We start from the raw sequence: 20,877 nt of genomic DNA, 5'->3' as shown, positions 1-20,877 counted from the left end.
TATGATTTTACAGGACATTTCATATTTGGACTACAATAACCTCAATTCCCCGCTGCCGGAATTCCTGATTGACATTCTTCCGGGAAGATGGCCGTACACAACAAATAGTTAGCGAAATATGAACTATATTTCATTCGTTTTCTTCGTTTTATAGACGTATAACCGAGGTATTTCCTGGGAAAAAAATGTAAGTTGGCGTTTTAAATCTAACTATGTTTACGCATATCTATGCTTTAGTTTCGAAGCTGAGATTGCTAACGTTAGCTAGCCAGCCAGCTGCCTGAGCCGGTGTCATTTACATTGCTCGTTCCAGTATTTAGCTAGCTGGTTTGCTAGCTATGGATTCATATTGATTCATCCCCTGTATGTGTTCAATATGCAGCCTCTCGTGCTGTTTTTGAGATTAGGGCTCACATTTTGCCCTGTCCGGAGAAGTGAAACGTGAACTATTTGTGAAAAGTGAACTATGTGATTAACTGTTGCTGTCGAGAGGCTGGCTACTGCCTCACTGACTGCCTGCTCCTGGTATCTTTTTATTTTATTTTCTGGAGGGATTAATTTGGCCCCCTGACAGCCGAGAGGATTTCTGAGAAAGGCTTGTGGACGTCAAGACTAGAGGATGCGCCCTGGTTCCCGAAACTCGCACTAGGGATACAGGCCAAATATATCACCTCTCCCCCCAGCACCAAATCCAGTAGCAGGCCAGCCAATGCATCACACGGATTGATGTCTTAACAGGTTCCTTGGGACGTCACCCCATTGAAGTTTAAAACGACATTTAAAACGATTAGAGTAGTGGTTAGGCTTTAGGGACATCTCAAGGATCCCGGAGAGCACTAATCCACACGGCTGCTTCACACGTGTCATTCATTGTGTCCATATTTTAAGCTCATCTGTTTCCATCAAATAACCTTTAAAATAAATTAATAACTGAAATATATATCCCCGCAGCAACCAGTATCCATGGAGACCCCACAGCCCGGCCCAGCAGACGGAGAGGAGCGATCTGTGGAGCTGCGGCCCAGAACACGCTCAAACCCGGAGGGTGCAGAGGACAGGCGCAGCAGCACTGGTAGCCTAGGCAACAGCAACCCCAGCACCCCGCAGCCCGCAGTGGGAAGCCGAGTGGAGGGAGAGGGGGAGGCCTCGACCAGCGACAGCCCTCCTAGCTCCACCACCACCACAGTCTCTGCCACCACAGCCCAGACCGTAGCCCCTATAGTGGCAGCTACGGTCAATGCCATAGTAGGCCTGCCCACCCCCACGCCAGTGGCCAAGGACAGGCCCAAACCCACCCAGGCTCCTCCCCCCCTGACGCCCCCCATCCCTCCCACAGCAGAGTTCCAGCTACGAGCACCCCGCGTCAACTGTCCAGAGAAAGTGGTGCGTGATCCTGTATTGTTGATGACTAGAAACGGAATGAGATCAAAGGGATGTCATAGTGAGAGATATTGGGCTGATGAAGTTCACTCCTGGGATTTAGGCTAGATGTAAGGACATGCGAAGGGATGTCATAGTGAGAGATATTGGGCTGATGAAGTTCACTCCTGGGATTTAGGCTAGATGTAAGGACGTGCGAAGGGATGTCATAGTGAGAGATATTGGGCTGATGAAGTTCACTCCTGGGATTTAGGCTAGATGTAAGGACGTGCGAAGGGATGTCATAGTGAGAGATATTGGGCTGATGAAGTTCACTCCTGGGATTTAGGCTAGATGTAAGGACATGCGAAGGGATGTCATAGTGAGAGATATTGGGCTGATGAAGTTCACTCCTGGGATTTAGGCTAGATGTAAGGACGTGCGAAGGGATGTCATAGTGAGAGATATTGGGCTGATGAAGTTCACTCCTGGGATTTAGGCTAGATGTAAGGACGTGCGAAGGGATGTCATAGTGAGAGATATTGGGCTGATGAAGTTCACTCCTGGGATTTAGGCTAGATGTAAGGACGTGCGAAGGGATGTCATAGTGAGAGATATTGGGCTGATGAAGTTCACTCCTGGGATTTAGGCTAGATGTAAGGACGTGCGAAGGGATGGGCTCAGACCGTGTTGTTCTAAGATTGTAATCCTATATGTTTTATTATGACAGATCATCTGTTTGGATCTCTCTGAAGAGATGTCATCACAAAAACTGGAGTCCTTCAATGGGTGAGTTCTACTTCTGGTCTTGTTGGCATATTTTTTTATTTAACCTTTATTTAACTAGGCAAGTCAGTTAAGAACAAATTCTTATTTACAATGACGGCCTAGGAACAGTGGGTTAACTACCTTGTTCAGGGGCAGAACGACAGATTTGTACCTTGTCAGCTCGGGGATTCGATCAAGCAACTTGTCAGGTTACTAGTCCAACACTTTGACCACTAGGCGTCCCATATCTGTTATCTGCTTGACGACACGTGAAGTGGCCACTCTCTGACTATGTCCAAAGTTCTGCATCCTTTCCCCTCTCCCTTCAGATCCAAGACCAACGCTCTCAATATTTCCCAGAAGATGATTGAGATGTTTGTGAGAACAAAACACAAGATTGACAAGCGCCATGAGTTTGCCCTGGTGGTTGTTAATGATGATGCCTTGTGGGTGAGTGTTGTTGGCCCAGTCACTTTATGTAAATGTATTTTTCCTGAAGGCCACAACCAAACCGTTATTATTATGCTCAGTTATCACATGGTACTGTTTCCAATTTGAGTCTAATTATATTCCATCATTTCCGTATGCATGTGTGTGTTGCTCTCTCTCTTAGCTGTCAGGTTTCACCTCTGACCCCAGGGAGCTGTGCAGCTGTCTCTATGACCTGGACACCAACGTGTGTGAAACCTTCAGTATCCTTCCTTTGTCACAACAACAACAAGCCATTCAGCCTGTAGTGTAGTCTAGTGTGGTATTGTATTACTGTTGGGGCTAAACATCCTGGACGTTGTCTCCTTAATATCCTTCACCAGATCTAGAGGATCTTCTTAGTGTTATGTAAGTTACATCACTTCCTCCTTTAATCACTTCTCTACTTTTCCCTTCTGCTGTGGTCGTAACTGTTGTGCTGTACCCTCTGCTGTGGCTGTACCTGCTGTCCTGTATCCTCTGCTGTGGTCATAACTGCTGTCCTGTATCCTCTGCTGTGGTCGTAACTGCTGTCCTGTACCCTCTGCTGTGGTCGTAACTGCTGTCCTGTACCCTCTGCTGTGGTCGTAACTGCTGTCCTGTACCCTCTGCTGTGGCTGTAACTGCTGTCCTGTATCCTCTGCTGTGGTTGTAACTGCTGTCCTGTATCCTCTGCTGTGGTTGTAACTGCTGTCCTGTATCCTCTGCTGTGGCTGTAACTGCTGTCCTGTATCCTCTGCTGTGGCTGTAACTGCTGTCCTGTATCCTCTGCTGTGTTTGTAACTGCTGTCCTGTATCCTCTGCTGTGGTCGTAACTGCTGTCCTGTACCCTCTGCTGTGGCTGTAACTGCTGTCCTGTATCCTCTGCTGTGGCTGTAACTGCTGTCCTGTATCCTCTGCTGTGGTTGTAACTGCTGTCCTGTATCCTCTGCTGTGGCCGTAACTGCTGTCCTGTACCCTCTGCTGTGGTTGTAACTGCTGTCCTGTATCCTCTGCTGTGGTTGTAACTGCTGTCCTGTATCCTCTGCTGTGGTTGTAACTGCTGTCCTGTACCCTCTGCTGTGGCTGTAACTGCTGTCCTGTATCCTCTGCTGTGGTCGTAACTGCTGTCCTGTATCCTCTGCTGTGGCCGTAACTGCTGTCCTGTATCCTCTGCTGTGGCCGTAACTGCTGTCCTGTATCCTCTGCTGTGGTCGTAACTGCTGTCCTGTATCCTCTGCTGTCCTTGTAGCCGTCAGAAGATAGATCTTCCTCTCATGGACAACATCCAGACCATCCCCCCTCCGTTTGTAGTCAGGACTCTCCTCATCTACAGTAGACACGCTGGACAGCTGCAGTTCAGCCCCTCAGACACTGCTGTGGACCACCACTGTAACAACCTACTATTGTCCTGTTAACCCTCTATGCTGTCAACATACTACTGTTAACTCTACTCCTATACCAACACTATCAACCTCTGCTGTTAACTCTACTACTACCAACACTATCAACCTACTACTGTATCCTCTGCTGTACTACGTTAACTACTGTCCTGTAATCCTACTGCTGTCAACCTACTACTGTATGCTCTATACCACCACTATCAACCTACTACTGTTAACTCTACTACTATACCACCACTATCAACCTACTACCACCACTGTGGTACTGTTAACTCTGCTACTATACCACCACTATCAACCTACTACTGTCCTCTGCTACTATTTGTAACTACTACTATCAACCTACCCTGTTAACTCTACTCTATACTCACTACTATGTGGCTGTTAACTCTACTACTATCCTGTATCCTCTGCTGTTAACTCTACTACTATACCACCACTGTCAACCTACTATCCTCTGCTGTGGCTACTACTATGCAACACTGTATCTTCTACTGTTAACTCTACTAACTGCTGTCAACCTACTATCCTCTGCTACTATACCACCACTATCAACCTACTACAGAAGTTAACTCTACTAGATCTACTTCTCTACTACTATACCACCACTATCAACCTACTACTGTTACCTAACTCTACTACTATACCAACACCTCAACCCTACCGTTAACTCTATCTACAGTAGACACTGTTGGACAGCTGCAGTTCAGCCCCTACAGACACTGTTAACTCTACTAGGGATCAACCTACTACTGGACCTATACCACTGTATCAACCTACTACTGTCTACTGTTAACTCTACTACTATACCACCACTATCAACCTACTACTAAACTCTACCTATACCACCACTATCAACCTACTACTGTTAACTCTACTACTATACCAACACTATCAACCTACTACTGTCTACTGTTAACTCTACTACTACTATCACCACCTACTACTGTTAATCACTACCACCACTATCTGTCTACTGTTAACTCTTATACCACCACTATCAACCTACTACTGTCTACCTGTTAACTCTAACTATATACCAACACTATCAACCTACTACTGTCTGTTAACTCTACTAACACTATCAACCTACCTACTGTTAACTCTACTACTATACCAACACTATCAACCTACTACTGTCTACTGTTAACTACTACTACTATACCAACACTATCAACCTACTATTGTCTGTTAACTGTCTACTGTTAACTCTACTATTGTCAACCCTAACTCTAATACCACCCTATCAAACAGCAAGCTAATCTACTAGGTGTACCACCACTATCAACCTACTACTGTCTACTGTTAACTCTACTACTATACCACCACTATCAACCTACTACTACTGTTAACTCTACTACTATACCAAGATCAACCTACTACTGTCTACTGTTAACTCTACTACTATACCACCACTATCAACCTACTGTCTACTGTTAACTCTACTGGCTATAACACTATCAACCTCCTTCTACTGGCTACTATACCACTACTAACTATCAACCTACTTATACTGTTAACTCTGGCTATACCACATAAATAAATCTATCAACCTACTACTGTCTACTGTTAACTATACACTTTAACTATCAACCTACCACTATCAACCTACTACTACTGTCTACTGTTAACTCTACTACTATACCACAACTATCAAGGCAGTCACTGTTAACTCTACTACTATACCAACACTATCAACCCAGGTGGACTGGGGATACCAACACTATCAACCTACACTGTTAACTCTACTATACTCACTATCAACCTACTATTGTCTACTGTTAACTCTACTACTATACCACCACTATCAAACCTACTATTGTCTACTGTTAACTCTACTACTATACCACCACTATCAACCTACTACTGTTAACTCTAATACCACCACTATCAAACCTACTACTACTATACCACCACTGTCTACTGTTAACTCTACTACTATACCACCACTATCAACCACTACTGACTACCTGTTAACTCTACTACTATACCAACACTATCAACCTACTACTGTCTACTCTAGATACTGTTAAACTACCACTACAAACTACTACTGTTAACTCTACTATACCACCACTATCAACCTACTACTGTCTACTGTTAACTCTACCACCACTATTGTCTACTGTTAACTCTACCTATACCACCACTATCAACCTACTGGACTGGGCTACTATACCACCACTATCAACCTACTACTGCTCACTATGTTAACCTACTTTATACTACACCTCTACTACTATACCACCTACCTACTACTGTTAACTCTACCACTACTGTTAACTCTACTACTATACCAACACATCAACCACTAGACTGGAACTCTTACTATACCACCAACTCAACCACTACTGAGACAACTGTTAACTCTACTACTATACCACCACTATCAACCTAGACTCTCCTGTTAACTCACTACACAACCTACTGTCTACTGTACTAGGGTTCAACCTACTACTGTTTACTCTACAACACTATCAACCTACTACTGTCACTGTTAACTCTACCCTATACCAACACTCAACCTACTACTGTCTACTGTTAACTCTACTACTATACCACCACTATCAACCTACTACTGTCTACTGTTGCTCACTACTATACCACCACTATCAACCACCTACTGTTAACTCTACTACTGTCTACTGTTAACTCTACTACTATACCACCACTATCACTACTATACCCTACTGTTAACTCTACTGACTATAGCACCACTGTAACTACTGGGTTAACTCTACTACTATAGACTATCCTACTACTGTGCTGGGGAACCGGTATACCACACTATCCAACCTAACTACGTTAACTCTACGTTGCTCTATCACCTACTACTGTCTACTGTTCACCTATACCACACTATCAACCTACCTGTTTAACTCTACTACTATACCAACACTATCAGACCCACTGAACTCTAGATGAGTCTTCAGTAAACCACTATCAACACTATCAACCTACTACTGGTTGAGACTAGTACTCTACTGTTAACTCTACTACTAGCCACCACTATCTGGCCTACTACTGTTAGACTGCTGTTAACTCTCTACTATACCCACTATCAACCCTGCCTCCTGTTACTATTAGCTCTACTACTATACCACCACTATCAACCTACTACTTACTGTTAACTCTACTACTATACCACAATCAACCTACTACTGTCTACTGGCTCTACTACTATACCACCACTATCAACCTACTAAGCCTACTGTCTACTGTTAACTCTACTACTAGGACCACCACTATCAACCTACTACTGTTACCATTGTCTCTACTACTATACCCCATCAACCTACTATGTCTACTGTAACTCTACTACTATACCACACTATGAAACCTACTACTGTTAACCCTACTACCACCACTTCAACCTACTACTGTCTACTACTGAACTTGCTCTACTACTATACCACCACTATCAACCTACTACTGTCTACTGTTAACTCTACTACTATACCACCACTATCAACCTACTTTGTTACTGTTAACTCACTACTATACCACCACTATCAGCCTACTACTGTCTGCTGTTAGCTCTAGTTTACTATGAAGTTTATTTAGTGCTTTAACCTACTCAACCACTATCAACCTACTTGTCACTGTTAACTCTACTACTATACCACCACTATCAAACTACTGTCTGGATTAATTTTATCTACTGTCTATGTTTTACTACTATACCACCAGATCAACCTACTACTTTACTGATTTTGCAACTTCAACCTACTACTGTCTACTGTTAACTCTACTACTATACCCCACTATCAACCTACTACTGTCTAACTGACTCTACTACTATACCACCACTATCAACCTACACTGTCTACTGTTAGCTCTACTACTATACTAACACTATCAACCTACTACTGTTACTGTTAACTCTACTCACCACTATCAACCTACTACTGTCTACTGTTTAACTCCTACTATACCAACTGTCTACTGTGTTAACTCTACTACTATACCAACACTATCAACCTACTACTGTTAACTCTACTACTATACCACCACTATCAACCTACTGTCTTTGTTAACTCTACTACTATACCACCACTATCAACCTACTACTGTCACTGTTAACTCTCTACTATACCACTATCAACCTACTACTGTCTACTGTGCTCTATACTATACCAACTCAACCTACTACTGTCTACTGTTAACTCTACTACTATACCACCACTATCAACCTACTACTGTCTACTGTTAACTCTACTACTATACCAACACTATCAACCTACTACTGTCTACTGTTAACTCTACTACTATACCACCACTATCAACCTACTACTGTTGTTAACTCTACTACTATACCACCACTATCAACCTACTACTGTCTACTGTTAACTCTACTACTATACCAACAACTGTGTAGAACGTTACTGCTATACCACCACCAACCTCTACTGTCTACTGTTAACTCTACTACTATACCACCACTATCAACCAACTACTGTCTACTGGGCTCTACTACTATACCAACACTATCAACCTACTACTGTACTGTTAGCTCTACTACTATCTACTATGTGACTGTAACTCTACTACTATACCACCACTATCAACCTACTACTGTCTATAACTCTACTACTATACCAACACTATCAACCTACTACTGTCTACTGTTAACTCTACTACTATACCACCACTATCAACCTACTGTCTACTGTTAACTCTACTACTATACCAATCACTACTGTCTCTGTTAACATACTACCTGTCTACTGTTAACTCTACTACTATACCAACACTATCAACCTACTACTGTCTACTGTTAACTCTACTACTATACCAACACTATCAACCTACTACTGTTAACTCTACTACTATACCACCACTATCAACCTACTACTGTCTCTGTTAACTCCTACTACCACCACTATCAACCTACTACTCTACTGTTACTCTACTACTATACCACCACTATCAACCTACCTACTGTTGCTCTACTACTACTGTTAACACTATCAACCTACTATACCTACTACTATCAACACTATCACTCTACTACTACTACTGTCTACTGTTAACTCTACTACTATACCAACACTATCAACCTACTACTGTCTACTGTTAACTCTACTACTATACCACTATCAACTTTAACTCTACTACTGTCTACTGTTAACTCTACTACTATACCACCACTATCACCTACTACTGTCTACTGTTAACTCTACTACTATACCAACACTATCAACCTACTACTGTCTACTGTTAACTCTACTACTATACCACCACTATCAACCTACTACTGTTAACTCTACTACTACCACCACTACCTACTATACTGTTAACTCTACTACTATCACCTACTACTGTCTACTGTTAACTCTACTACTACCACTATACTACTGTCTACTGTTAACTCTACTACTATACCAACATACCTACTACTGTCTACTGTCTACTACCTTAACACTATACTCAGCCTACTGTCTACTGTTAACTCTACTACTATACCACCACTATCAACCTACTACTGTCTACTGTTAACTCTACTACTATACCACCACTATCAACCTACTACTGTCTACTGTTAACTCTACTACTATACCACCACTATCAACCTACTACTGTCTACTGTTAACTCTCTACTATACCAACACTACTGTTAACCTCTACTGTCTACTGTTAACTCTACTACTATACCACCACTATCAACCTACTACTGTCTACTGTTAACTCTACTACTATACCACCACTATCAACCTACTACTGTCTACTGTTAACTCTACTACTATACCACCACTATCATCCTACTACTGTCTACTGTTAACTCTACTACTATACCACCACTATCAACCTACTACTACTGTCTACTGTTAACTCTACTACTATACCACCACTATCAACCTACTACTACTGTTAACTCTACTACTATACCACCACTATCAACCTACTACTGTCTACTGTTAACTCTACTACTATACCACCACTATCAACCTACTACTGTCTACTGTTAACTCTACTACTATACCACCACTATCAACCTACTACTGTTAACTCTACTACTATACCACCACTATCAACCTACTACTGTCTACTGTTAACTCTACTACTATACCTATACCAACACTACTACCTGTCTAACTCTACTACTGTCTACTGTTAACTCTACTCATACTTGTTAACTCTACTACTATCAACCTACTACTACTGTCTACTGTTAACTCTCTACTATACCACTACTATCAACCTACTACTGTTAACTACTCTATACCACACTATCAACTACTGTCTACTGTTAACTCTACTACTATACCACCACTATCAACCTACTACTGTTAACTCTACTACTATACCAACACTATCAACCTACTACTGTCTACTGTTAACTCTACTACTATACCACCACTATCAACCTACTACTGTCTACTGTTAACTCTACTACTATACCACCACTATCAACCTACTACTGTCTACTGTTAACTCTACTACTATACCACCACTATCAACCTACTACTGTTAACTCTACTACTATACCACCACTATCAACCTACTACTGTTAACTCTACTACTATACCAACACTATCAACATACTACTGTCTACTGTTAACTCTACTACTATACCACCACTATCAACCTACTACTGTTAACTCTACTACTATACCACCACTATCAACCTACTACTGTCTACTGTTAACTACCACCTATACCAACACTATACTCACTACACTACTACTGTCTACTGTTAACTCTACTACTATACCACCACTATCAACCTGTCTACTGTTAACTCTACTACTATACCAACACTATCAACCTACTACTGTCTACTGTTAACTCTACTACTATACCACCACTATCAACCTACTACTGTCTACTGTTAACTCTACTACTATACCACCACTATCAACCTACTACTGTCTACTGTTAACTCTACTACTATACCACCACTATCAACCTACTACTGTCTACTGTTAACTCTACTACTATACCACCACTATCACCTACCTACTGTCTACTGTTAACTCTACTACTATACCACCACTATCAACTACTACTACTGTTAACTCTACTACTATACCACCACTATCAACCTACTACTGTCTACTGTTAACTCTACTACTATACCACCACTATCAACCTACTACTGTCTACTGTTAACTCTACTACTATACCACCACTATCATACCTACTACTGTCTACTGTTAACTCTACTACTATACCACCACTATCAACCTACTAACTGTTAACTCTACTACTATACCACCACTATCAACCTACTACTGTCTACTGTTAACTCTACTACTATACCACTACTATCAACCTACTACTGTTAACTCTACTACTATACCACCACTATCAACCTACTACTGTCTACTGTTAACTCTACTACTATACCAACACTATCAACCACTACTGTCTAACCTACTACTATACCACCACTATTAACTCTACTATTGTCTACTGTTAACTCTACTACTATACCACCACTATCAACCTACTACTGTCTACTGTTAACTCTACTACTATACCACCACTATCAACCTACTACTGTCTACTGTTAACTCTACTACTATACCACCACTATCAACCTACTACTGTCTACTGTTAACTCTACTACTATACCACCACTATCAACCTACTACTGTCTACTGTTAACTCTACTACTATACCACCACTATCAACCTACTACTGTCTACTGTTAACTCTACTACTATACCACCACTATCAACCTACTACTGTTAACTCTACTACTATACCACCACTATCAACCTACTACTGTCTACTGTTAACTCTACTACTATACCACCACTATCAACCTACTACTGTCTACTGTTAACTCTACTACTATACCACCACTATCAACCTACTACTGTCTACTGTTAACTCTACTACTATACCACCACTATCAACCTACTACTGTCTACTGTTCTACTACTATACCACCACTATCAACCTACTACTGTCTACTGTTAACTCTACTACTATACCACCACTATCAACCACCACTATCAACCTGTCTACTGTTAACTCTACTACTATACCACCACTATCAACCTACTACTGTCTACTGTTAACTCTACTACTATACCAACATATCAACCAACTACTGTCTACTGTTAACTCTACTACTATACCAACACTATCAACCTACTACTGTCTACTGTTAACTCTACTACTATACCAACACTATCAACCTACTACTGTTAACTCTACTACTATACCACTCACTATCAACCTACTACTGTCTAACTGTTAACTCTACTACTATACCAACACTATCAACCTACTACTGTCTACTGTTAACTCTACTACTATACCACCACTATCAACCTACCTGTCTACTGTTAACTCTACTACTATACCACCACTATCAACACTACTACTGTCTACTGTTAACTCTACTACTATACCACCACTATCAACCTACTACTGTTAACTCTACTACTATACCAACACTATCAACCTACTACTGTCTACTGTTAACTCTACTACTATACCAACACTATCTACTACTGTACTACTGTTAACTCTACTACTATACCACACTATCAACTCTACTACTGTCTACTGTTAACTCTACTACTATACCACCACTATCAACCTACTACTGTCTACTGTTAACTCTACTACTATACCACCACTATCAACACTACTATACCACCACAACCTACTACTGTCTACTGTTAACTCTACTACTATACCAACACTATCAACCTACTACTGTTAACTCTACTACTATACCAACACTATCAACATACTACTGTCTACTGTTAACTCTACTACTATACCATCACTATCAACCTACTACTGTTAACTCTACTACTATACCAACACTATCAACCTACTACTGTTAACTATACTACTATACCACCACTATCAACCTACTACTGTCTACTGTTAACTCTACTATTGTCTACTGTTAACTCTACTACTATACCACCACTATCAACCTACTACTGTTAACTCTACTACTATACCACCACTGTCAACCTACTACTGTTAACTCTACTACTATACCACCACTATCAACCTACTACTATCTACTGTTAACTCTACTACTATACCACCACTATCAACCTACTACTGTCTACTGTTAACTCTACTACTATACCACCACTATCAACCTACTACTGTCTACTGTTAACTCTACTACTATACCACCACTATCAACCTACTACTGTTAACTCTACTACTATACCAACACTATCAACCTACTACTGTCTACTGTTAACTCTACTACTATACCACCACTATCAACCTACTACTGTCTACTGTTAACTCTACTACTATACCACCACTATCAACCTACTACTGTCTACTGTTAACTCTACTACTATACCAACACTATCAACCTACTACTGTTAACTCTACTACTGTCTACTGTTAACTCTACTACTATACCAACACTATCAACCTACTACTGTTAACTCTACTACTGTCTACTGTTAACTCTACTACTATACCACCACTATCAACCTACTACTGTTAACTCTACTACTGTCTACTGTTAACTCTACTATTGTCTACTGTTAACTCTACTACTGTCTACTGTTAACTCTACTACTGTCTACTGTTAACTCTACTACTGTCTACTGTTAACTCTACTACTGTCTACTGTTAACTCTACTACTATACCACCACTGTGTCCATCACCTTCTCAGACGTCTACTGCTCTGACTTCACTGAATACTATGTTGTACAGCTGTGTATCACGTGTCTTATATCTGTGGTGAGACCTATCTCTTTCAGTGTTTGTGGTATTATTTGAACAGATACACTAACTGTCCTCGTCTCGTCCTGTAGAGCATGCTGTTGTCTCCCTACTTCTTCTTTGATGTGGTTTACCTTCACAACGGGGCTGAGGAGCAGGGGGATGAGGCCAGCTGGAGGGTGAGTGGTCGAGGAGAGGGAGGGGATGAGGCCAACTGGAGGGTGAGTGGTCGAGGAGAGGGAGGGGATGAGGCCAACTGGAGGGTGAGTGGTCGAGGAGCGGGAAGGGATTCAAGGAGAACAACGCCACAGACATTCATCCAAGCTCTGAAATGTTACTATGTGAGATTGTGAAGCCTGCTGAAAAAACACAATTCCATCTTTTAGTGGCACCTTACAACTCATGTACACTACATGACCAAAAGTAAATGGACACCTGCTCGTCGAACATCTTATTCCAAAATCATGGGCATTATTATGGAGTGGTCCCCCCCTTTGCTGCTATAACAGCCTTCACTCTTCTGGGAAGGCTTTCCACTAGATGTTGGAACATTGCTGCGGGGACTTGCTTCCATTCAGCCACGAGAGCATTAGTGAGGTTGGGCACTGATGTTGAGCGATTAGGTCTGGCTCGCAGTTGGCGTTCCAATTCATCCCAAAGGTGTTCGATGGTCAGGGCTCTGTGCAGGCCAGTCAAGTTCTTCCACATAGATCTAAACAAACCTTTTATGTATGGATCTCGCTTTGTGCACGGGGGCATTGTCATGCTGAAACAGGAAAGGGCCTTCCCCCAAACTGTTGCCACAATGTTGGAAGCACAGAATCATCTAGTTGAGCTGTTTTGCAAGGAGGAATGGGGAAAAAATTCAGTCTCTCGATGTGCAAAACTGATAGACATACCCCAAGCGACTTACAGCTGTAATCGCAGCAAAAGGTGGCGCTACAAAGTATTAACTTAAGGGGGCTGAATAATTTTGCACGCCCAATTTTTCAGTTTTTGATTTGTTAAAAAAGTTTGAAATATCCAATAAATGTCGTTCCACTTCATGATTGTGTCCCACTTGTTGTTGATTCTTCACAAAAAAATACAGTTTTATATCTTTATGTTTGAAGCCTGAAATGTGGCAAAAGGTCGCAAAGTTCAAGGGGGCCGAATACTTTCGCAAGGCACTATATATATATATATAACTTCGCAAACATTTAATCCATTTTAGAATAAGGCTGTAACGTAACAAAATGGAAACAGTCAAGGGGTCTGAATACTTTTCGAATTCACTTCCTGTTCCATCACTGAAACCTGAAACTGTTAGACTTAGAGGAGATCTCGTTTCACTTAAACTGTAATTTCTTATCTCTCTGTAGGACATCTACACATCGTTCTGTAACCTGGACTCTAAAGGCACCTGTTACCACTTCGAGGTATCTCTGTGTGGGCCGGCCATCGAGCTCCACAACTGCATGGCCAAGCTGCTGTCCCACCCCCTCCAGAGACCCTTCCAGAGCCATGCCTCCTACAGCCTGCTAGAGGGAGATGACCCCCAGGACGTAGAGGCCACCGTCTAACTGGAGGTGCCTGGTAGAGCGACGGACCCCCAGGAGAGGCCGTTGTTTAACTTGGGGGTCTTCAGAGTACCCTGGTCCTGGAGAGTTACAGGGTCTGCAGGCTTTTGCTAATTTGACACTGAATCAAGAGGTGTGTTAGTGCAGGGTTGGAACAAAAGCCTGCTGAGTCAAGTGTGTTAGTGCCCGGCCCTGGACTAAACGTTTGCACACGCTGTAGCTCTCCAGAACCAGGCTTGGAGAACACTGCTCTAACTGGACAAGGAGATGGGTTGCTAGGAGATAACAATGGGGAAATTAAGAAGCATGTGTGTATGTATTCCATTTTGTTTTAAACCTGATCTGGGGACGGTGTTTTCCCTACAAGTCTTAAAGAGTGAAATCCATGGTGGCACTTCTAGGCCTACACAATACATGTCACCCATTTCCATTGCTGGCTTGTGGAAAACGTACATTGAAATAACTAAATATAGCTATATACACTGTCAGGAGCAAGGTTGTTGTCATGGGCTGTTTGGGAAAGGTTGTAATCTGATTAATTCTCTTGTTTTTCCATCCGTACACCCTCTGATGGGTACGTTTGCCTTGTCAGATCGGCTGTTTATAATTCCCACTTATGTTGCTTGTTTTGTCAATTGTACTTTCGTTGATCTGTATCTGATGATTAAAAGATAAATGTTAGGTTTAATCTACATGTTGTTTTTGTGTCCCAGACCTAGTATGTCTTTTCACCACTAGGTGGCAGTATATATGTATGTGTCCTTTAGAAAGCTTAGTCAAGCAATGGTTGACAGCCCCCGTACTCGTGGGGCTACGGTCTCTTTTTAATGTTTCACTGGTAATATACTGCTTTGTAGGGGCATCTATTGAGTTTAGAGACCCAGGTATAATTAAATATTTGATTTAAAAAGCGAGGATAAACATCCCTCGAGGACCACAGTCTTTATTTTAGAGTTATGGAGACAAAGGCAGTTTAGACTGTTTTTGTTTCAGAGATGTCAGTCCCTCTGACCTGTATCTCATAACACTTCAAAAAATATATCATGTTTTTATAAGCATCTATCTTGAGAGGTTATGGCAAAAACATCACAAATCACAGCCTCTCTAAAACGGATTTAAGAACAGAAATCAAATGTCAGTAGCCACCCGCTCGGCACACCCTGGTTCAATCATTGTAATCTGTCAACGTATTGTGAAGTGGAATCAGGGCCTAAAACTAACTTTTTCTGTATACCAGGAACTGGCAGGTAGACTAGCCACTATAATCTACCAGACACTATAATCTACCAGACACTATAATCTACTAGCCACTATAATCTACTAGCCACTATAATCTACCAGACACTATAATCTACCAGACACTATAATCTACCAGACACTATAATCTACCAGCCACTATAATCTACCAGCCACTATAATCTACCAGCCACTATAATCTACCAGCCACTATAATCTACCAGCCACTATAATCTACCTGCCACTATAATCTACCAGCCACTATAATCTACCAGCCACTATAATCTACCAGCCACTATAATCTACCAGCCACTATAATCTACCAGCCACTATAATCTACCAGCCACTATAATCTACCAGCCACTATAATCTACCAGCCACTATAATCTACCAGCCACTATAATCTACCAGCCACTATAATCTACCAGCCACTATAATCTACCAGTCACTATAATCTACCTGCCACTATAATCTACCTGCCACTATAATCTGCCAGCCACTATAATCTACCAGCCACTATAATCTACCAGCCACTATAATCTACCAGCCACTATAATCTACCAGCCACTATAATCTACCAGCCACTATAATCTACCAGCCACTATAATCTACCAGCCACTATAATCTACCAGCCACTATAATCTACCAGACACTATAATCTACCAGCCACTATAATCTACCAGCCACTATAATCTACCAGTCACTATAATCTACCAGACACTATATTCTACCAGACACTATAATCTACCAGCCACTATAATCTACCAGACACTATAATCTACCAGCCACTATAATCTACCAGCCACTATAATCTACCAGCCACTATAATCTACCTGACACTATATTCTACCAGACACTATAATCTACCAGACACTATAATCTACCAGCCACTATAATCTACCTGACACTATATTCTACCAGACACTATAATCTACCAGACACTATAATCTACCAGACACTATAATCTACCAGCCACTATAATCTACCAGCCACTATAATCTACCTGACACTATATTCTACCAGACACTATAATCTACCAGCCACTATAATCTACCAGACACTATAATCTACCAGACACTAATCTACCAGTCAAAATATGTTTCCACCATAATTAATCCAAAAAATAAATGAGCACGCTTAGCAATATTTCTAAAACATGAAATGTATTACTAGTAAGAAGTAATGTGCTATATTGCTCAATTTAATTTAATATTCTGTGATCTGAGTCTTCTAACCAAAATGTCCCAGACAAAATGTTTCGGCTGCTGCATTGAGCCAGCAGCATCACTGCTAAATGACTACAATATAAACGTGTTCAGTATTATTCCAGCAGCATACCACCCTGCACCCCACTGCTGGCTGGCCTCTGAAGGTAAGCAGGGTTGTTCCCTGGATGGGAGACCAGATGCTGCTGGAAGTGGTGTTGGATGGCCAACAGGAGGCACTATTTCTTTCTTCTGGTCTAAAATAAATATCCCAATGCCCCAGTGCAGTGATTTGGAGCATTGCCCTGTGTAGGGTGCTCTTTTGGATTAGACGTTAAACAGGTGTCCTGACTCTGTGGTCACTAAAGATCGCGTTGCACTTCTTGTAAGAGTAGGGGTGTTAACCCCAGTGTCCTGGCTAAATTCCCAAATCTGGCCTTCATACAGTCACCTAATCATCCCCAGGTTACAATAGGCTCATTCATCTCCTCTCCCCTGTAACTATTCCCCAGGTTGTTGCTGTAAATGAGAATGTGTTCTCAGTCAACTTTACCTGGTTAAATAAAAAATGTTACCTTGGTAACAGGGCCACTTGGGTCGTCCAGTGAGTCTCACTAGTAGAGGTCTCTTTCTGCTAGCTGTGGAAGCAAACTCAAACATGAAAAGCAACCTAGCTTGAGAACAAATCTATGTAAATAACCAAGAAACACAAGAACAAAGTCTATCTTTAGTAGACTTTTAAGTATATTAGACCAAGTTTAATGACTGTACGCAATGCTTCTAAAAAAACTAATCTTTCAGCACTTCACTCAAGTGTTCACAGCAGCCCCCCAGACACAGAAATTCTCTTCAATCATCTTGAAATAACATATTACACATACATAAACACTGGAAATCAACCAAAAGTCAAATGCTTTATTATTTAAATGTTGAAAGTGCATGGGCAACAGAGAGAAACACAATTGTGCAGTTTGAGGCCATTTGGCAGAGAGGAGATGGGGGTTGTGAGCAGGTGGGTCTGGGCAGGGTTATGTGCATCTGTATGTGTATGTTTTATATTGTAAAATATGTTAACAATCATACAAAAATATATAACAAAACAGAAATTCCAGTAACTTCTGATTAATTAAAAGACAATCACATTTAGGAGTAAAACGCCGTGCTATCATGCTAAACAACCCAAATGCCAAATTCCTGATCACATTCCATCCACAAATGAATGAACAATGTGATCCACACATGCAGATGCTATTTCCTGTTCCCCAGGCAGCACACAGACACAGGGGCAGATATGATAGAGGAGTTAACAGAACAACAATAAGGAACTGTCCTCCTCTCAGGGATCACAAAATAACAACTATTCCCCACAGTGCTGCGCGGGCCACGTCCACATTTGGTGTCTGGGAAGGGTGAGAGAGGTCTGACTGTGAGAAGCCTGGGAGGGGTGAGAGAGGTCTGACTGTGAGAAGCCTGGGAGGGGTGAGAGAGGTCTGACTGTGAGAAGCCTGGGAGGGGTGAGAGAGGTCTGACTGTGAGAAGCATGGGAGGGGTGAGAGAGTTCTGACTGTGAGAAGCCTGGGAGGGGTGAGAGAGGTCTGACTGTGAGAAGCCTGGGAGGGGTGAGAGAGGTCTGACTGTGTGAAGCCTGGGAGGGGTGAGAGAGGTCTGACTGTGAGAAGCCTGGGAGGGGTGAGAGAGGTCTGACTGTGAGAAGCCTGGGAGGGGTGAGAGAGGTCTGACTGTGAGAAGCCTGGGAGGGGTGAGAGAGGTCTGACTGTGTGAAGCCTGGGAGGGGTGAGAGAGGTCTGACTGTGAGAAGCCTGGGAGGGGTGAGAGAGGTCTGACTGTGAGAAGCCTGGGCTGGTGTCTGGGAGGGGTGAGAGAGGTCTGACTGTGAGAAGCCTGGGCTGGTGTCTGGGAGGGGTGAGAGAGGTCTGACTGTGAGAAGCCTGGGCTGGTGTCTGGGAGGGGTGAGAGAGGTCTGACTGCGAGAAGCCTGGGCTGGTGTCTAGTAGGGATGAGAGAGGTCTGACTGTGAGAAGCCTGGGCTGGTGTCTGGGAGGGGTGAGAGAGGTCTGACTGTGAGAACCTGGGCTGGTGTCTGGGAGGGGTGAGAGAGGTCTGACTGTGAGAAGCCTGGGCTGGTGTCTGGGAGGGGTGAGAGAGGTCTGACTGCGAGAAGCCTGGGCTGGTGTCTGGGAGGGGTGAGAGAGGTCTGACTGTGAGAAGCCTGGGCTGGTGTCTGGGAGGGGTGAGAGAGGTCTGACTGTGAGAAGCCTGGGCTGGTGTCTGGGAGGGGTGAGAGAGGTCTGACTGCGAGAAGCCTGGGCTGGTGTCTGGGAGGGGTGAGAGAGGTCTGACTGTGAGAAGCCTGGGCTGGTGTCTGGGAGGGGTGAGAGAGGTCTGACTGCGAGAAGCCTGGGCTGGTGTCTTGTAGGGATGAGAGAGGTCTGACTGTGAGAAGCCTGGGCTGGTGTCTGGGAGGGGTGAGAGAGGTCTGACTGTGAGAAGCCTGGGCTGGTGTCTGGGAGGGGTGAGAGAGGTCTGACTGTGAGAAGCCGGGGCTGGTGTCTGGGAAGGGTGAGAGAGGTCTGACTGTGAGAAGCCTGGGCTGGTGTCTGGGAGGGGTGAGAGAGGTCTGACTGTGAGAAGCCGGGGCTGGTGTCTGGCAGGGGTGAGAGAGGTCTGACTGTGAGAAGCCGGGGCTGGTGTCTGGGAGGGGTGAGAGAGGTCTGACTGTGAGAAGCCGGGGCTGGTGTCTAGTAGGGATGAGAGGTCTGACTGTGAGAAGCCTGGGCTGGTGTCTGGGAGGGGTGAGAGAGGTCACTGTGAGAAGCCTGAGCTGGTGTCTGGGAGGGGTTAGAGAGAGGAATAATACACAGAGCCTGGTCTGGTGTCTGGGAGGCAACGTATCTCCCAACATGATATCTCAACCTCATTTCTAATATTTATTTTGTCATGCTTTTTTATTTTCAAATGAAATGACTGGTATCTCAGCTCCTATTGGGTTGACATAAAACAATAAGATAGATGTTCACACTAACATACCAAGATATATCAGTCCTTCAGCCATGCACCATCTGCAAATAACTCATGACATTACTATATGGATTTGATATGTCTATGTACATTGTCGTTTTATTTCAATATATTTGATGTTATTCTGTGATGATAGTCTCTGACGGTTGTAGGAGGGCTGTGCAGTGCTAGCGATGTGAAAGTGATGTCAGCCC

General features: G+C 42.7%; 1 protein-coding gene and 1 long non-coding RNA gene across 2 annotated transcripts; one reads left to right on the top strand and one right to left on the bottom strand.

Annotated features, from left to right (window-relative positions):
- The first annotated feature begins 40 nt into the window (after nt 1-40).
- Nucleotides 41-15,891, top strand: babam1 (BRISC and BRCA1 A complex member 1). Its single transcript, XM_052464379.1, has 9 exons — nt 41-187; nt 952-1,383; nt 2,090-2,148; nt 2,457-2,577; nt 2,741-2,819; nt 2,940-2,964; nt 3,827-3,953; nt 13,737-13,823; nt 15,006-15,891. The coding sequence occupies exons 2-9, from the start codon at nt 964-966 to the stop codon at nt 15,204-15,206; spliced, it is 1,119 nt and encodes a 372-aa protein (XP_052320339.1). The 5' UTR covers nt 41-187; nt 952-963; the 3' UTR covers nt 15,207-15,891.
- LOC127907904 (uncharacterized) lies at nt 9,425-13,311 on the bottom strand. Its single transcript, XR_008065492.1, has 4 exons — nt 12,964-13,311; nt 10,440-10,606; nt 10,259-10,345; nt 9,425-9,550 (listed from the first exon to the last, which is right to left on the bottom strand). It is a non-coding gene; the product is annotated as an uncharacterized LOC127907904 (long non-coding RNA).
- Nucleotides 15,892-20,877: the final 4,986 nt, after the last annotated feature.

This window comes from Oncorhynchus keta, chromosome 1 (genome assembly GCF_023373465.1).
Source record: "Oncorhynchus keta strain PuntledgeMale-10-30-2019 chromosome 1, Oket_V2, whole genome shotgun sequence".
NCBI classification, from domain to species: domain Eukaryota; kingdom Metazoa; phylum Chordata; class Actinopteri; order Salmoniformes; family Salmonidae; genus Oncorhynchus; species Oncorhynchus keta.
This window is presented reverse-complemented; position numbering and strand designations above follow the sequence as displayed.